We start from the raw sequence: 17,833 nt of genomic DNA, 5'->3' as shown, positions 1-17,833 counted from the left end.
ACGGGCATTCAACTAGTTAAATTCAGTGGCGGAGCCACGTTGAGACCTGTGTGGTCATTTGACCAGACAGCTTTGTGCCAAGTTCTTTGTATTTTCGTATTAATCTTGTAAAAAATATTTAAAATAACTAAAAAGTACATGTATTTGACATCACAGATTCCAAATGACAACACAGGCATTAAGTTCTGGCTCCGCCACTGATTAAATTGATGCGGAGTATAATACAACAATGCACACATATAAAAATTATATAATTTGTTGACGTACTATGAGCTTTGAAATTCCAGAATTTGAAAACAGAGATGAGAACTACCATCCAATCAAAGACGTCAGGTCGCCCAAGCTTGTTCTCTCCCATTGGCCACCTTGTACATGGTTCTCCTTTTATTTTTTAGGCAACTACCATCACGTTGCTCTCTTTTGCCCAACGAACTGTGCTGCTGTTTGTTATTTTCAAGACCGCAGGTTGGTACATTCGGGCAATTTGCCAGGGTACATAAGCCGGCTGCACATGCTACCAATCAGCGAGGTGGGACTATTCCATCATCTTTCTATTACGAGTAGTCGAGTACTTTTTCTAAGTAGCCTCCGTAGAACATGAGCCCACTAAAATTATTCAACTTAGCACCGGCCCATCAGAACGACGTACGGACTACTCCCAGGCAGAGACATCCGGCCCAGACCGCTACGAAATTTTGCGACGGTCGCATTTAGGTCCTACGATCTAATCATTCTTTTCACTAAACGGTGGCAAACTTTGTAATTTGATATGGAAATATGGGCATTAAAAAAACGGACGAAAAATTAGGGGAGAAACCTTACTTCCTTTATTAGTAGGTATAGATAGATAGGATGTTTTGGCAACTAATTTAGTTTGCGAAAACGTCTACATTAATTAAGAAACTAAAAGGTAATAGTAGCTTGTGTCAACCAAAGAGATGATTTTCAGTTGCTCGATGTGGAGCGTATTCTTCGGATCCCATTACCAAACCATGGTTAACGTGATTTTATTGCGTGGCATCCAAACAAAGCTGATTGTTTTCAAGTCAAATTCGCTTATTGTATGGAGTGGAGAATGGAGTATCGGAGGAGAGCATATCAATCTCTGATGGTTCGGATAGATCATTTTCTCATGAGGGGTGGAAGAAAGCATGGCAAACGTCAGTGCCCCGGAAGTTTCACATCTTCAGGCCGGTGGCGAGCTCAACATGGCATTATTCAATGTTATTGCACTTTGTCAAACATACATATTGCTCATCTGTTAATTGCCCGGTGTGTTTAGGCGATGCAGAAGATTTGAGGCATATGCTGTTTTGCTGTCCGAGGGCTAAGGAAAATTAACAAGGCTTGGCCGCTTGTGTCTTGCTGATTGTGTGAGGACTGCACCCAGTTTATTCCGATCAGGGTCAATGGTTATTGAGTTGCTATGCTCAAACAGATCTGGATGTGTCAATTGTAATATCCAGAATAGTATAGCTACAATCATGATTGCTAGAATATATGGTGGTTGAGAGGACAAATTAAGAACAAAGAACAGTTGCCAACCATAGATCGGACAGTACTTAATATCCTGGGCATTCTCGCCAATTGTGATAAATTGAAAGGCAATGTAAACGCAATACGTAGAGGAGGATAGACAGAACCTGCTACATGAAGGGATAAACAGAATGTGGATGCTGCTTTTGATCTAGATTCAGGGAAATGAGCTAATGGCGCTAAGCAATCACTAGTGACTCGGCATGGTGGCGATTCATAGAAGCAAATGAAGCCACACACTGTCTTGCTCACCACGACACTATAGTTTTCCAGGTCGAAAAATTGCAATTAGATACCCACGGAATCGCAACAATATGAAGAACACAATGAAACCATTACTTTCAATGATTTCAAAACTTACCGCATGTAAAATTTAAACCAATTAGTTTTAGTACTTTTTTTGATGTATTTCAATTTCTATAAATGAGTTTAGTTGATTAATACTAAAATTTTATATCTAGTTGTATGCTTATTTATATTTTTCAAAATTAACTTATATAGAAAATTCGTTATTTGCATTAAATCCTATTTAAAGTTCCTATTTAACAAAAGAATTGTTCAACGAAGGCACGTGGCACTTCCATTAGCCTAATATTTTCCATTGCATGTAGATGAGTTTTACGGTTGTAATGTTTGTTTCAGATATTTTCTAGTATATTATATTATCCTATGCTATAAAGACCTAGTAGGATAGCCACATGTTCTTCACTTGATTTTTTGTTGCCATCGTATTGTTATTTGCTTAGCAATGCTAAAACAACTACTCCCTCCATCCTAAAAAAAAGTCTCAACTTTGTCAGAATATGCATGTACCTAGACGTGTTTTAGTGTGTAGATACATGCAAGTTTAGACAAAATTGAGACATAATTTTGTGGAAGGAGGAGTAGAATTCGTGAAACAGCTAGGCGATGGTTTCGGGTTACTTATGAAGGGGTGCCAAGCATAGGGGTCATTTCAAGTGACCCATGTTTGTACGCCACGAAGGAAAACACCCCGAACTAAACAGTTGGATAGGTTTGCACTACAGCTACATGTCACATGGGCTCTTTTTTTGACTAAGTAAGTTACATAATCTTCATCCGTCGTGATCAGTAAGATAGAATGTGTAGGTTGGGTATGATCCATAGTGTGGATCAAGTTCCTATTTCCCAAAGGTCTCTCTTAGTCTTCTCCCTGCCATCATCCTATATTATGATCCGTAGTGAGGCTATTCGACAACCTTGATGTTACTCCATCCACACATCTACAAGCATAGCTAAGAATCTACTTATGATGACGACAAAAATCAAGTGGTGAACATATGGCTATTCTACTAGGTCTTTATATATATCATAATATAATATACTACTCCCTCTATCTCGAATTACTTGCCGCACTTTTTTTCTATCTTTATTTAGCCTTCATTCACTATTATTATGGTTATATATTAATTTAGGTTTCTCTATTTTTTAATTTTTTTGGGTTCATTTATTCTACAAAAAAGGTGTTACGTTTATAGTGGAGATATGTTCCACGAGTGCTTATTTATTCCACGCATACATGTGATTTGCTCTACAAGGGCAAAAGTTATGTTGCTCTTAGACTAAAATTATGTTCCACTAGCAGTTTTGTGATTTGTTCCTCGTATGTTTTAAACTTTGCTCGGCATGTTTGAAATTTTCGTTCCTCTTGTACTCGAGATTTTTTCCACATGCTCTAAAATTATGGTCCAATTTTTTTCACTTTGAATTCATGATTTGTTCCACAATATTTGTTACTCTTTGTAGTCAAGATTCGTTTCATTTGAGCTAAAACTTAGTTGGCCTAGCTATTTTGTACTCGTGATTTGTTTTGGACATGATTTTTTTATTCCTCTTGCTTTTAAATTTTTCTTCCAATTGCAGATTTTGTTTATTCCTAATAGCTAAAATATGTGTCCCAACTTCCACTATTTTCTTCCATCTTGGTTTAAATTGTTGTTCATGTATATGTATGTTTTATAACTATAAGAAATCAGGTGATTTAGGACACTCCATTTTTGTAACTAAGTTGTTATAATTTTCTATTTATGGCGATCGTGTGATGAAAAACTGAAAAACGGATAGTCAAAAGCTGGCCATCACTAATATTAGACGATGAACTTTTTGGTGAAACCGTCATAATCATGTATGATGAGACATTGTAGACTTTTTTTTTGTAAAACTCATGTGAAAACCATCATGACCTAGGGTCTTGTTCTTCATTTGGAAGACCGCTTTACTTACTTTTTTTTTTTGAACAGGGATAGGCCCCGAAGGGCCTGGATACTGCATTAATCCAAGAACGGTGCGGAATAAATTACAAACCGGACCTTGTTGAACAGAACTAATCTAACCAGGTCCCTACATCTTACATTGCAGACCCTAAAAAGATAGGAGAAAACGCAATCGGGTCCACCCGCATTGTGGATCTTCTGCCTCGCGCAACGGCCGCCGCCACCAGCACCGGGGACTAGGCCACTTGGTGCAGTGGAGAGGATGAGCTCCGCCGCAAGACAAACACAGGGCCTCCGAAGGAGGTTGCAGATAACTTGACGCACCACCGGCGCCAAGTTCTGGAGTTGCTGCCCGCCAGCATCAATGGTCGTTCTTCCTCAATAAATGGTGCGGTAAAAAGGTGTTATCATTATCCGTTACTTGGGTGATGTCATGTGTTTGCTAAAACTATATGTTGGCAACTCAACTATAAATTGATGAATGCTATTAAATCCATTTTACTACATGTGAGATGTAACTGACTATCAAATAGCCGGCGTGAAGTGAACATGTATTAAACTATGGACGCCTAGTTTTCGGTTGACGTAGAACTAAATTAATTCTCTGTCAAATAACGCAACCCAATTTTATATGCAGTTCATGTGCAATTGAGAAAAAAGTGCAATTGCACACTTATCTGCAATTCTCATGTGCTTGATGCAAATCTAACGGTTCTAGAGTGGATCTAGACCTAACTTAATTCTAGATGGATCTAGAACTAGCAAAGGGTTAAACTATTAATCAAGTAAATGCATACGTCTTTTTTGCGTGGTTTAAATAAAAATAAAATGCACCTGATATGTTTTTACGCGAAACATAAGCATTATTAAACGGGGAGTGGTGTTTTGGTCATGGGAGCATATGCTCCTTTTTATTTTGAAATGCATCTTAGAAATATTTTGAAATGTTAAAAAGTTGAAACAAAAAATTGGCACGTACATCTTCACATGCTATGCGTCCAGAAAGTCCTTTCATGAAAAATCAACTTGTCATGCGGTGTGTGTAGAAAATAAAAAAAATCCGTACTAAAAATAAGGTTTTTCACAAGATATTTTTCTCTCTTTTTAGATAGTCTACAAATAGAGTCGATCCCGAACTCTGTATGTAATTTGGTGGCCAGTGAGTTTGCTGAGCCTATATAATGGAATCTGGGTGTTCCATGTCAAAAAAAAAAAGATAGTCTACAAATAATATCGGTTTTTTCGCGAAACTTAACGAACACACGTATATTGTGCAGATGTACATGTTGTCTTTGTCAAAATTTGTTAACACTTTAAAATATGTTTTTTTTTTTTGTAAAAGTGTATGCACCCGGGAGTCGAACTGAATTTCCTTTATTAAACCACTTCTCAGCTAAATCGCTTCGCTACGTGGCTGGAAACAAAAGGTAAAGAAATAATTTGCGATATGCGTTTCCCTTATTAGTTGCCATGTTTAATGATCAATTATTTTCTTCCTAATTTCGACAATGTAAAAAAGTTGACATTATCCCAATGCGATTATTAACATGGTCTTATCTTCTAGAGGCAATGTACTCCTAGTAGATTTAAGCCGTGAGATCTCACAGAATTGAGTGTAATTTTTGATTTGAGAGCATCTAAGGAAAATAAAATGAGATCTCTAAGCTCGCGCCGCCGTCCGACATTCACATGGCCATGTGACGAACCGCCGATCCATTCCAGATTGTCAACGATCAGGCTCAAGGAAAGGCGTCGTAATGTCGTATGCATATGCTAATGCTATGCAGCACGCGCAATCAGCGAAGACATTTCCTTCTTCCCCCATGACTCCCGCCGCGATCCTCCTCCTCGTGCTCGCCGTGCTAACGCCGCTGGCCACGGTCGCCGCCAGAAACCACGGCTTGCCCGGCGGTCACTACTGCGGGGCGCAAGGGCGCTACGCTCCCAACGGCACCTACGAGGCTAACCTACGGCTTGTCTCCGCCAGGCTCGCCGTCAAGCTGGTAAATGCATCCTCTCCCGCCGGCACCGCATCTGCCTATGCCGACGCCCACCAGGTCGTCGCATCCGCCCACTGCCACTGGACTCGGGACGGCGCCAACTCATCGGCCAGCAGCAGCTGCGTCGCCTGCGTCGCTCTGGCCTTCCGGGACGCGCGCCTGCTGTGCCCGTATCACAGGGACGTCGTGGTTGAGCGCGGCGAATGCCGCGTCACCTACCACTACCACGACGCCCAACTAATGGAGCGGGATATGAGGCGTGAGTGATCCCAGCAAACTCTTTAGCCTCAATCAATTTTTGGTATGAAATCTTGATTTTTCTCTGCTTTATTGCCAAGTATTAAGCTTATCCTTGGTAGTTTCCTTTTCAGATCTGACATTTTGGTGGAACAAAGTTTTGGCTCAAGATTTTCCTTTGGTCCTGTCCTTCCAAGCGATCGGGTTTGCTTGTCTTTTGTTCTTGTTTATCAAAGAATGGCGCGGCAGAGGAAGAGCAGGCCCTGCGATGCAATCAGTCATGTAATTTGGTTGTTGAGATACACAAGTTTACCATGGTATCAAGGGAGGCCCGATTTGTCCACCCCATTTATCCAATTTCAGGGAAGAACAAGAATGCAAGATTTGCTTCTCCTATTCAAGTCTTCCTTTGTCCCGGCATCTCTCCTACTACTTAAAAAAGACGAAGTGGTTCTGGGTTCCGCTTACTGTGTGTTTCGCTTTGTCTTTTCTCCAATCTCCTCCTCGCGCACTGCCGGTACGCAGATGGTTTTGCATTTTGCTCCCTCGAAATGTTGCATCGACTGACCAACCTCTCGGTGTTCGACCTCATCATCAATTTGGACGATGTTGTCAGGGAACTACCACTTTAGGATTTTTTTGTCATGGTATCAAAGGGGATCCGATTTGCCCAACCCAACTTCCTGGAAGAACACGAGTGCAAGATTTGCTTCTCCCGTTCAAGTTTTCCTGTGTTCCGGCATACAAATACCAACACGTCCGAGTTCTTTTCTCTCTTTGTCTAGTGTCCATCTCTTGGGAACCAAGGAAAACGAGATACCATGCAAACCCTGCGTCGTCTCTAGGAGGAGGGGGTGGAGAAAAAAAATATCACGTCCCATTTATTTTCCCTCACGCGGTGTGAAGATCTTAGTGGGGATAAATTGGCTGCGCGGCTTATGTGCTCCTCCAACCTCAACCAGTGGCCTTCATCACAGCGCCTTGGTGGCGGGATGTAACGGCCTAGGAAAATCCCCATATTAGATTTGCTTATTTTTTTTTTGTTTTATGCATCATCATGGCATCTTGCATATTTTTGAACTCCAATTATTTTACTAAACCCTACTTTATTGCTAAGTTAATCCCCTATTTTATCTCAAATTAGAATATAATTTTATCTTCTTATTTTCCTATATAAAATATTTGGTAATGGTTTTAAAACAAACAGGATAATAGAACATGTAAATGTTTTAATAAAAAAAGAGGGAAAAGACCTCCCAGCCGAACCAGGCCAGCCAGGCCCAGCCAGCAGTCTCCCTGGTCCTAAGGCCCAGCCGGTCCTCCCCTTCCAAAACCTTACCTTCCACGACACCTTTTCGTGTTTCTGGGCCTAGCCCGTTTGTTTTCTGCCGCTACCTACGTTCGCTGTTCGATTCATACGAGGTAAATCAAAGGTGCGAGCTTGACGGAACGCCAGCTTCCACGTGCTTAGAGCATGAGCGAATATCTAGTGCTCCTACCTCTTCGTATGCTACGGTTGCTACCATATAAAAAATGTATTTTATACATGTTAAAAAATTATATGAAAAATTGTGAGTGCTTATGAAGTATGTTCCTACAATATTCTAAAATTTCATGTCTAAATTCGACAATAACACTGAGAACCAAAAAAGAGAAAATCAGCATGAATAGTGTCATTCTCTGATTTTGTCTTTTTGTGACACTAGGTAGCACTATTCATCTGGATTTTCACTTTTTTGTTTCTCACTATCCATGTCAAATTTGGACATGAAATTTTGAGATGTTGTAGGGACAAACTTCATGAACACTCACAATTTTTCGTATAATTTTTTAATACGTATAAAATACATTTTTTATACGGTAGCAACCGTAGCATACAAAGGAGTGGGAGCACTAGATATGTTCTCCTTAGAGCATCTTCAGCTCACTAGGGTCACCGAAATAGTCGTCGGTAGGATCGTCGGCACTGCTGAATGGGAGACGTCAATAGTGCATCCTTTATTTGGAAACGCTATTCTGACACTAACGCATCCAATACGACGGTCTCTAATTTTTTTCTATCTTTTTATAATATTTTGAAACAACATATTAATCACATTTTATTCATACTATTTTCAATTATTCATACAATCACATAAATAATACTTAAATTATTCGTACAATCAAACAAATGAAAATTAAATTATTCATATAATCTAATAAATAGAAATAAAATCATGCATTGTTGGCGGCTCCTCTCCTCGCCAACAAATGCGCAGCTAGATCCGCTTGAAGTTGAGCATGGACACATGCATCTAGAATTTCATTATGCATGTGAAGAAAAGCGGCAAATTTTTGGGTATATGCTCCACCTCAGCAAGAGGCTCTTGATAATCAAATGGTTGATCATCATGCATAGGTCCGTCGCGCTTGCTTTCAATGGTCATGTTGTGCATGATCACACAGATGTTTATCACCTCCCACATCTGAGACTCAGACCAAGTGAGAGCAGGGTATCTGACAACGGCGAAACGCTGCTGAAGCACCCCAAAAGCACACTCAACATCCGTGCGTGCTGCTTCCTGACATGTTGCAAAATAAGCGTCCATCTCCGTAGATGGAGCCGGAATTGTCTTCACAAATGTAGCATACGTCGAGTAGATACCATCAGCTAGATAATACCCCCTGTTGTACGCGTGGCCGTTCACCTCAAAGTTCACGGCAGGAGCTTGTCCCTCAGCTAGCCTGGAAAACACCGGAGAGCGTTGCAGCACATTGATATCATTGTTTGTTCTTGTCATGTCAAAAACTGCATGCGAAATCCAAAGGTCATGGTCTGCCACCGCCTCAAGAATGACACTGCACTCACCAGTATGCCCCTTGTAGGTCCACTTCCAAGCAAAAGAGTAATTCTTCCAGCCCCAATGCATACAGTCAATACTTTCGAGCATCCCAGGAAACCCTCTTGCTGCATTTTTTCCCAGGATCTGAGCTGTATCATCTCCCCTTGATGCTCTTAAATAGTTTTTAGCAAACACCGCTATGACGGCTCGACAAAATCTGTAGAGAGTCTCTGTACATGTCGACACCGTCATCCGTAGGTAGTCATTGGTTGTATCTGGAGGGTCTCCGTATGCAAGACATTACATGGCAACAGTGCACTTCTGAATTGAGGTGAAGCCCCATAAACATGTGCAATCTTGCTTGGACATGAAGTAATCGTCGTACTCCCTGACGCCGTAGACAATCTTCAAGAAGAGCTCCTTGTTCATCCTAAACCAGAATATGCATCATACTCGCCAGAATTAGCTGCTGCTGTTGCCGCCGGACAGCCTCAATGTTCTGCTCCTCCGTGAACATATGCACCATCATCTCGTCGTCACTGTCCATCGCGGCAATTATACGAACACCTTGCGGGCGGGGAGGTTGTTCCGCGGTGGCGGCGAGCTCTGTTCCGGGCGACACAGCAGCCGTCGGTCGAGGGGGTGGCGGCCATGTCGATAGGTGGCGGTTCCTGGACAAGCGGCGATGTCTATTGCCAGCAGGGGCGCGGCGGCGACAATGACGGTGGCAATCTAAAGAGGTGGGAGTCGGCTCAAGCATGGGTAGGAGGTGGGGAAAGCGATGTGTTTGGCTGCCAGGCGGAGCCCTGATACGTCTCCAACGTATCTATAATTTCTGATGTTCCATGCTAGTTTTATGATAATACCTACATGTTTTGCTCACACTTTATAATGATTTCATGCATTTTCCGGAACTAACCTATTAACAAGATGCCGAAGTGCCAGCTCCTGTTTTCTGTTGTTTTTGGTTCCAGAAAAACTGTTCGGGCAATATTCTCGAAATTCGACGAAACAAAGGCCAAACATCATATTTCACCGAGACGGACCAGAACACCGAAGGAGAGCCGGAGGGGAGGCCTGATACGTCCATTTTGCATCACTATTTTTATATCATAATTGTTGTTATTCATTGATATATTTCATATTTGGAGATGATACTTATGTTATTTCATCTATTTTGCATGTTTCATGATTATTGGAGGATCGCGCAACGGAGTCAGGATTCTGCTGGAAAAAGCGCCGTCAGAATGCAATATTTCGGAAGATCAACAATTGATGGAAATTATATGAAAATTCCTATTTTTCCAGAAGACAAAGGGAGCCAAAAGGGGGAGCCGTGGAGGGCCGCCGTGGGCCCACCTCACAGGCCGGCACGGGCCATGGCCTAGCCGCGCCGCCTTGCGGGGAGGGGGCCCACAGCCCCCTCTGGCCTCCTCTTCTTCGCGTACATCTTCGTCCCGAAAACCTAAGCTCCAGGGGGATAGTCGCGAAGAGTCACAGCCGCCTCTGCGGGGCGGAGAACACCAGAGAGAAAAGAGCTCTCCGGCAGGCTGAGATCCGCCGGAGAAATTCCCTCTCGGAGGGGGAAATCGACGCCATCGTCACCGTCATCGAGCTGGACATCATCTCCATCACCATCGTCATCATCTACATCATCATCACCGCCATCTCCACCGCTGCACATCGTCACCGCTGTAACAATTTGGGTTGGATCTTGATTGTTTGATAGGGGAAACTCTCCCGGTATTGATTTCTACTTGTTATTGATGCTATTGAGTGAAACCATTGAACCAAGGTTTATGTTCAGATTGTTATCCATCATCGTATCACCTCTGATCATGTTCCATATGATGTTTCGTGAGTAGTTCGTTTAGTTCTTGAGGACATGGGTGAAGTCTAAATGTTAGTAGTGAATTATGGTTGAGTAATATTCAATGTTATGATATTTAAGTTGTGGTGTTATTCTTCTAGTGGTGTCATGTGAACGTCCACTACATGATACTTCACCTTTATGGGCCTAGGGGAATACATCTTGTACTCGTTTGCCAATTGCGGGGTTGCCGGGAGTGATGAAACACGAACCCCCATTGGTATATCGATGCAGGAGGGATAGCAGGATCTCAGAGTTTAAGGCTGTGGTTAGATTTATCTTAATTACTTTCTTGTAGTTGCGGATGCTTGCAAGGGGTATAATCACAAGTATGTATTAGTCCTAGGAAGGGCGGTGCATTAGCATAGGTTCACCCACACAACACTTATCAAAACAATGAAGATTAATTAGCCATATGTAGCAAAAACACTAGACTAAAATCCCGTGTGTCCTCAAGAACGTTTGGTCATTATAAGTAAACAAACCGGCTTGTCCTTTGTGCTAAAAAGGATTGGGCCACTCGCTGCAATTATTACTCTCGCACTTTACTTACTCGTACTTTATTCATCTGCTACATCAAAACCCCCTGAATACTTGTCTGTGAGCATTTACAGTGAATCCTTCATCGAAACTGCTTGTCAACACCTTCTGATCCTCGTTGGGATCGACATTCTTACTTATCGAAAATACTACGATACACCCCCTATACTTGTGGGTTGATACGTCCAAAACGTATCTACTTTCCCGAACACTTTTGCTATTGTTTTGCCTCTAATTTGTGTATTTTGAATGCATCTAACACGGATTAACGCTGTTTTCAGCAGAAGCTGATACAGTGTCTCGTTTTGTGCAGAAATCCAACTTTCGGGAAAATCCTCGGAATTTATCACGAGAAGGCCCTATTTTCCCAGAATACTGACGGAGCCAGAAGGACAAGTAAGGTGGAGGCCCGAGGGCCCCACACCATAAGGCGGCGCGGCCTAGGGGGGGCCCGCGCGGCCCTATGGTGTGGCCCCCTCGGCCGGCCTCCGACGCCCTCCTTCGGACTATATATTGCCTTCGACCTAAAAACGCACGGGGAGAAGTCGAAGTCGCCAGAAAGCCTCCAGAACGCCGCCACATCGCGAAACTCCGTCGCGGGAGCCAGAAGTCTCCGTTCTGGCACTCCGCCGGGACGGGGAATTGGAGGAGATCATCGCCATCATCACCACCGACGCCTCTCCATCAACCAGCCATGTTTCCCCCATCCATGTGTGAGTAATTCCCCCGCTGTAGGCCGAAGGGGATGGTAGGGATTGGATGAGATTGGTCATGTAATAGCATAAGATTGTTAGGGCATAGTGCCTAGTGTCCGTAATTGGTACTTTGATGATATTGTTGCAACTTGCTATGCTTAATGCTTGTCACTAGGGCCCGAGTGCCATGATCTCAGATCTGAACATGTTATTGTTTCATCATGATATTCATTGTTTATTGATCTTACCTGCAAGTTGTATACACATGTCGCTGTCCGGAACCAATGGCCCCGAAGTGACAAGAATCGGGACAACCGGAGGGGATGGTAGTGACGTGAGGATCACATGTGTTCACGGAGTGTTAATGCTTTGCTCCGGTACTCTATTAAAAGGAGTACCTTAATATCCAGTAGTTTCCCTTGAGGCCCGGCTGCCACCGGCTGGTAGGACAAAAGATGTTGTGCAAGTTTCTCATTGCGAGCACGTACGACTATAATTGGAACACATGCCTATTGATTGCTTTGTACTTGGACACCATTTTATTATTATCTGCAAATGCCCTGCTATGATTGTTACATGAGTTTCTCTCATCCATGCAACGCCCGTCATCCGTCCCCGTGCCTACAGTATTTTAATCCTGCTGTTTACTAAAATCACTACTGCTGTCTTTGTTACTCTGCTGCTGTTATTTCACTACGCTCTTGCTATAAAGCTGTTACTCTTGATAAACTCTTGCAAGCAAGTCTGTTTCCAGTGCAGCTGAATTGACAACTCATTGTTAAGGCTTCCAAGTGTTCTTTGTCTCCCCTTGTGTCGAATCAATAAATTGGGTTATACTACCCGCGAAGACTGCTGCGATCCCCTATACTTGTGGGTCATCAAGACTGTTTTCTAGCGCCGTTGCCGGGGAGCATAGCTTTATTTGGAAGTTCACTTGGATTGATATTGTTCGCTGCAAATTCTCCATCATGGGTAAAGCTCGCGATTCTAAAGTCGCCATATTACCATCCACTACAAGAAAAGGTACAACTCTGAGTACCTCCGCTACTCTTGATTCACCATCTGTGATAAGTCAACTTGTTTCACCGCCACAAGCTTCGCAAGCTGGTACGTCTGCTGAATCTGAAAACTCTCATAATATTGATAATGTTTCTGCTGTGCTTGATGATAGTGGTTCATTGGGATCCTTTCTAGATGCTACAATTGCTAGGTCTAGACAAATTGAAAATGCTGAAATTCCTAATGAAAATGCCACTACACCTGTTAGTTCACCTGAACTTGATTATTCTAGTGATGATCCTGATGAAGATTATGTGGAGCTTAATGATGATTTTATTGATAAATGCAATTCTATTACTGATGCAAGAAACATTAAAAAGTTTCTCGCACAATATACTGTTAGACATAAGCTATCTCCTGATCCTGAATTTGCCACATCTCCTATATGCATTAAGGATAAAGATTATGATTTTTCTCTTGATCTATCTCATATAGCTATTGTAGAGAAAACACCCTTTTGTGGTACTGAAAAAGAAAGTGCTGTAGAACACATGATTGAACTTTCTTCTATGAGTAGCTTGTTTTCTGATGATATCAAGATGCGTACTTACTTTGTCGCTAAAATTTTTCCTTTCTCATTAAAGGATGATGCTAAAACTTGGTATAATAATTTGCCTCCTGGTTCTATTAAAAGTCCATCTGATTTGCATGATGTTTTCTTTCGAAAATACTTTCCTGCTAGTGCTCAACATGCTGCTTTACAGAGAATCTACAGATTTGATCAGGGAGATGAAGAGAAATTGCCTGCGGCATGGGCAAGATTTTGTTCTCTTATCAGAGCTAGACCTGGACATGATTTGGAAAAGAATGATCTACTTGATATATTTTATAGTGGACTAACCATTGAATCTAGAGCATATTTGGATAGTTGTGCTGGTTGTGTTTTCAGGAAAAGAACTCCAGACGAAGCTGAAGAAATATTGGCTAGAATAAGCCGGAATCATGATGATTGGGAAACACCTGAACCAACTCCAACGCCAATATTGAAGAAGAGGGGTTTAATTGAATTGAATGATGAAGATATGCGGGAAGCTAAGAAGTCTCTCAAGGAGAAAGGTATTAAATCCGAAGATGTGAAGAATCTACCTCCTATAGAAGATATATGTGAGATAATTCCCCCTTCACCCATGATTGAGGTAAACTCCCTTCAACGCTTTACTAGGGAAGATATTCCGTATTCAAAACCTCCTGCGCAATGCTTAGATGAGTTTGATAATTATATTGTTAAGCAAGAAAATTTTAATATGAGAGTAGAGAATCATCTAATGGAAAATTCCCAAGCTATTAGCAATTTGCATGATATTGTGGAGAGAACCTCCAATGATGTTAAGGTGCTTGTTAAACATTTTCAAATGATTCAAACTCAAATTGATCAACTCACTAAAGTGCAAAATGATTTGCTAAATAATAATTCTAAAGAGAAACATGCTTATGAAGTAACAACTAGAGGTGGTGTCTCTACCAGGATCCTCTATATCACGAAGGGCACCCCAAAAGAATTGAACAAGATTCTCAACGCATTGAACCTAGTGCTCATTCTAAGAAGAAAAAGAAGAAGAAACATAAAAATGTTGTAGAATCCTCTGAACCTGCTAATGATCCTAATAGTATTTCTATTTCCGATGCTGAAACTGAAAGTGGTAATGAACATGATAATGATAATGATAATGATAAGAATGATGCTTCTGATAAAGAAGAGGTAGAAGATGAACATGAAAAGCATGCTAAAAATAAAAAGTATACTAAAGAAGATTTTATTGCTAAGAAACATGGTAATGAAAGAGAACCTTGGGTGCAAAAGCAAATGCCTTTTCCTGCTAAGAAATTAAAATCAAAGGAAGAAGAACACTATAATAAATTTTGCGATTGGATGAAACCTTTATTCTTGCAAATCCCTTTGACTGATGCTATTAAATTGCCTCCTTATTCCAAGTATATGAAAGATATTGTTACTAACAAAAGGAAAATCCCCAATGAGGAAATTTCCACTATGCTTGCTAATTACTCTTTCAATGGCAAAGTTCCAAAGAAGTTGGGCGACCCAGGTATTCCTACTATTCCTTGTTCTATCAAGAATAATTATGTTAAAACTGCTCTATGTGATTTGGGAGCCGGTGTTAGTGTTATGCCTTTTTCTCTTTATAAGAGGCTTTATCTAGATAAGTTGATACCTACTGATATATCTTTGCAAATGGCTGATAAATCTACTGCTATTCCTGTTGGTATATGTGAGGATGTTCCTGTTCAAGTTACTAATAACTGCTTGATATTAACTGATTTTGTTGTGTTGGAAATGCCTGAAGATGATAATATGTCTATTATTTTTGGGAGACCTTTTCTTAACACCGCAGGGGCTGTTATTGATTGCAATAAAGGAAAGGTTACTTTCAATGTTGATGATAAGGAGCATACTGTCTATTTCCCCAAGAAGATTGATAAAGTATGTGGAGTCAATACTATTTCTAATGTGAGAACTATCAAAGTTGGAACTATCGATTGTCCTATATATGAGCCTAAAGAAGGTTATCAAAATCTTATGATTGGATCCATATCAATACAATTCAAGGTAACATGATTGATTTGAGGTTTATTTCTTCTTATGTTATGTAAAAATTATTCGGTGGCAAGACTTGATCAACCTTGTTAACGAATACTTTTTATATGCATAGAGGAGGTAAACAACATCTCTTTCTTCCTCCACTTGTCTTACTTGCTGTAGCACTTTTGATTTGCAAAGTTCCTTAGTTAATTAGAGTTTTCAAAAATTTTCCTGGCCAGTAATAATAAACTTAATACCCAGAAATGTGCATTTTTCAAAGTTTTCAAAAATTTACAAAAATTATACCGTTGGTCCTATTTTTCGAAGAGGCACCTGGGAGAACCAGAGGATGACCTGTGGGGCACCCCAGGGTGCCACACCACCTGCTGGCGCGGCCAAGGAGGGGGGCGCGCCACCCTGTGGTGTGGGCCCCCCTTGCCCCACTACTTCATCTCTTTCTCCCAGCATCTTCTCTCTCCCGAAAAAACTCGAACCAGCTTTCTCTCACTCGCGTTTTTGCTCAAGAGCTCAGGATTTTTCGATCTCTTTGCTCAGCCCAGATTTCTGTCTGAAATTTGGCACATTTGCTCTCCGGTATGTGACTCCTCCGCCTATCCAAGTAGAATTTTGTTTGGTTGAGTATATCTTGAATATTTTGCTGCTGTGGGTAACATGTTTAGTGAGCTTGCATGCTTGTTCTAAGTTGTATAAACTAGTTTTGATGCATGATTAGCACTCTAGCAAGTTCCTATAGTAGTTCCCCTTGATTATATGTCACCAAATCAAATTTTATATTGTTTGTTGAAAAATTTCAGAAAAGAAAGATGAAGAAGTTCAACTTTGGAGAATTGTTCAAGAGAGGAACAACCAGCACCGGGAGGCCTTCTAGGGCCGCCACCCGGCTTAGGCGATCGTACAATGAGGATATCATCGCGCCTAGCTTCGCGCCCGAAGAGGACAACAGGGCCCCTAACGCTTCGTCTTTTCCATGCTATGATTTTCTGAGAAATGCAGGGATATTGGATGATTTCTTCACCCTTGTCAATAGGGCGGGCTTAACCACCTACGTGGGAGACGAAAGGGAGCAATACTACATGCTCACCAAAATTTTCGTCGAGAGCTTCAAGTTCAACAACACGCAATATGAGCCGACGGTTGCATTCAAGATCTATGGTAATCCTGTTACTATGGAATTGGAAGATTTTTGTCGTGCATTGGATATTGCCCCAGTAGGTACAGCAAGGAGGATTGATGACAACCCCCGGGACCTGTTGGATCTCTATCGAGGGATCACCGATGATGATTGTCGCACCATTCAGCGTGGCAAGATAAGGAACATTCAACTCCCCGCCATTAAATATTTTGCATATTACATTGCTACTAGCATTCTTGGTAGGGAGAACACTAGCAATATTTCTAGTTACCATCTTGCTTTCTTGAATATTGCACTTACTGGACGGACATCTTATCATCTTGGTTCTCTTATTGCTCGCCGCCTGTCTAACAGGGGGCCTATTTTTGGAGGAACGATTGCACTGCGCATTTTAACACATTTAAGACTTCCTCTTGATCCTAATGATGTGCCATTAACCCCTAGGAGACTTGATATTGCTGCTATGAAGAGTCATCATTTTGTTACCACTGATTCCACTTTAGATAATATGGTCTATAGAATGTTGTTTGCTGACGGGGATGAGAAGGAAATCCCTCTTTCCCAGCCAGGTTTGTTCAGTATTGACAGGGAACTGTGGTCGCGCACTAAGGAGGAGGTGGATGAACATATGAAGATACAAGACTTCCACCAGCAGCATGACTCCGAGGACGCCGAGCCCTCCTACGACTACACCGTCACGTATCCGGGTGCTTCTTCTAGCACATACCCGGAATATGATCCATCTTCGTCGTACTACGGAGATACTACCTCATGGGCTCGATGGGATTGAACTCCACTTAGGCCAAAAGCCTAAGCTTGGGGGGAGGTATACCGGCATCACTCATTCTTTGCATATTATGGTTGCTGGATACTTGTATATACTTGTTTTGTTTGTTTGAGTGGTTTTCTAATGAGAGGAAGATGATATTTGGGGAAGTGCTGCCTGAAAACAGATTCTGGACTGTTACCGTAAAAATTCTCAAAAATAGCCAGAACAGTATTTTGCGAAGCCAATTTTTGTGCATGTTCCCCAGGTTGTTATCTAACTTTCATTAGTTGAACACTTTTCGATTTGAGCAGTGGAAGAATTTATTAAAAATCGGGTACTGTACTGCTGTCAAGTTTGACGAATTTCTGCTGCTTTGTGT

At 41.6% G+C, this 17,833-nt stretch overlaps 1 protein-coding gene across 1 annotated transcript; it reads left to right on the top strand.

Moving 5' to 3' along the window:
* The first annotated feature begins 5,580 nt into the window (after window positions 1-5,580).
* LOC127330121 (uncharacterized) lies at window positions 5,581-6,407 on the top strand. Its single transcript, XM_051356448.2, has 2 exons — window positions 5,581-6,029; window positions 6,142-6,407. Exons 1-2 carry the CDS (start codon window positions 5,594-5,596, stop codon window positions 6,291-6,293), a joined length of 588 nt encoding a protein of 195 aa, XP_051212408.2. The 5' UTR covers window positions 5,581-5,593; the 3' UTR covers window positions 6,294-6,407.
* The last annotated feature ends 11,426 nt before the right edge of the window (window positions 6,408-17,833 follow it).

This window comes from Lolium perenne, chromosome 2 (genome assembly GCF_019359855.2).
Source record: "Lolium perenne isolate Kyuss_39 chromosome 2, Kyuss_2.0, whole genome shotgun sequence".
Classification (NCBI taxonomy): Eukaryota; Viridiplantae; Streptophyta; class Magnoliopsida; order Poales; family Poaceae; genus Lolium; species Lolium perenne.
The sequence above is the reverse complement of the archived record's forward strand: the minus strand, read 5'-3'. Positions and strand labels throughout refer to the sequence as shown.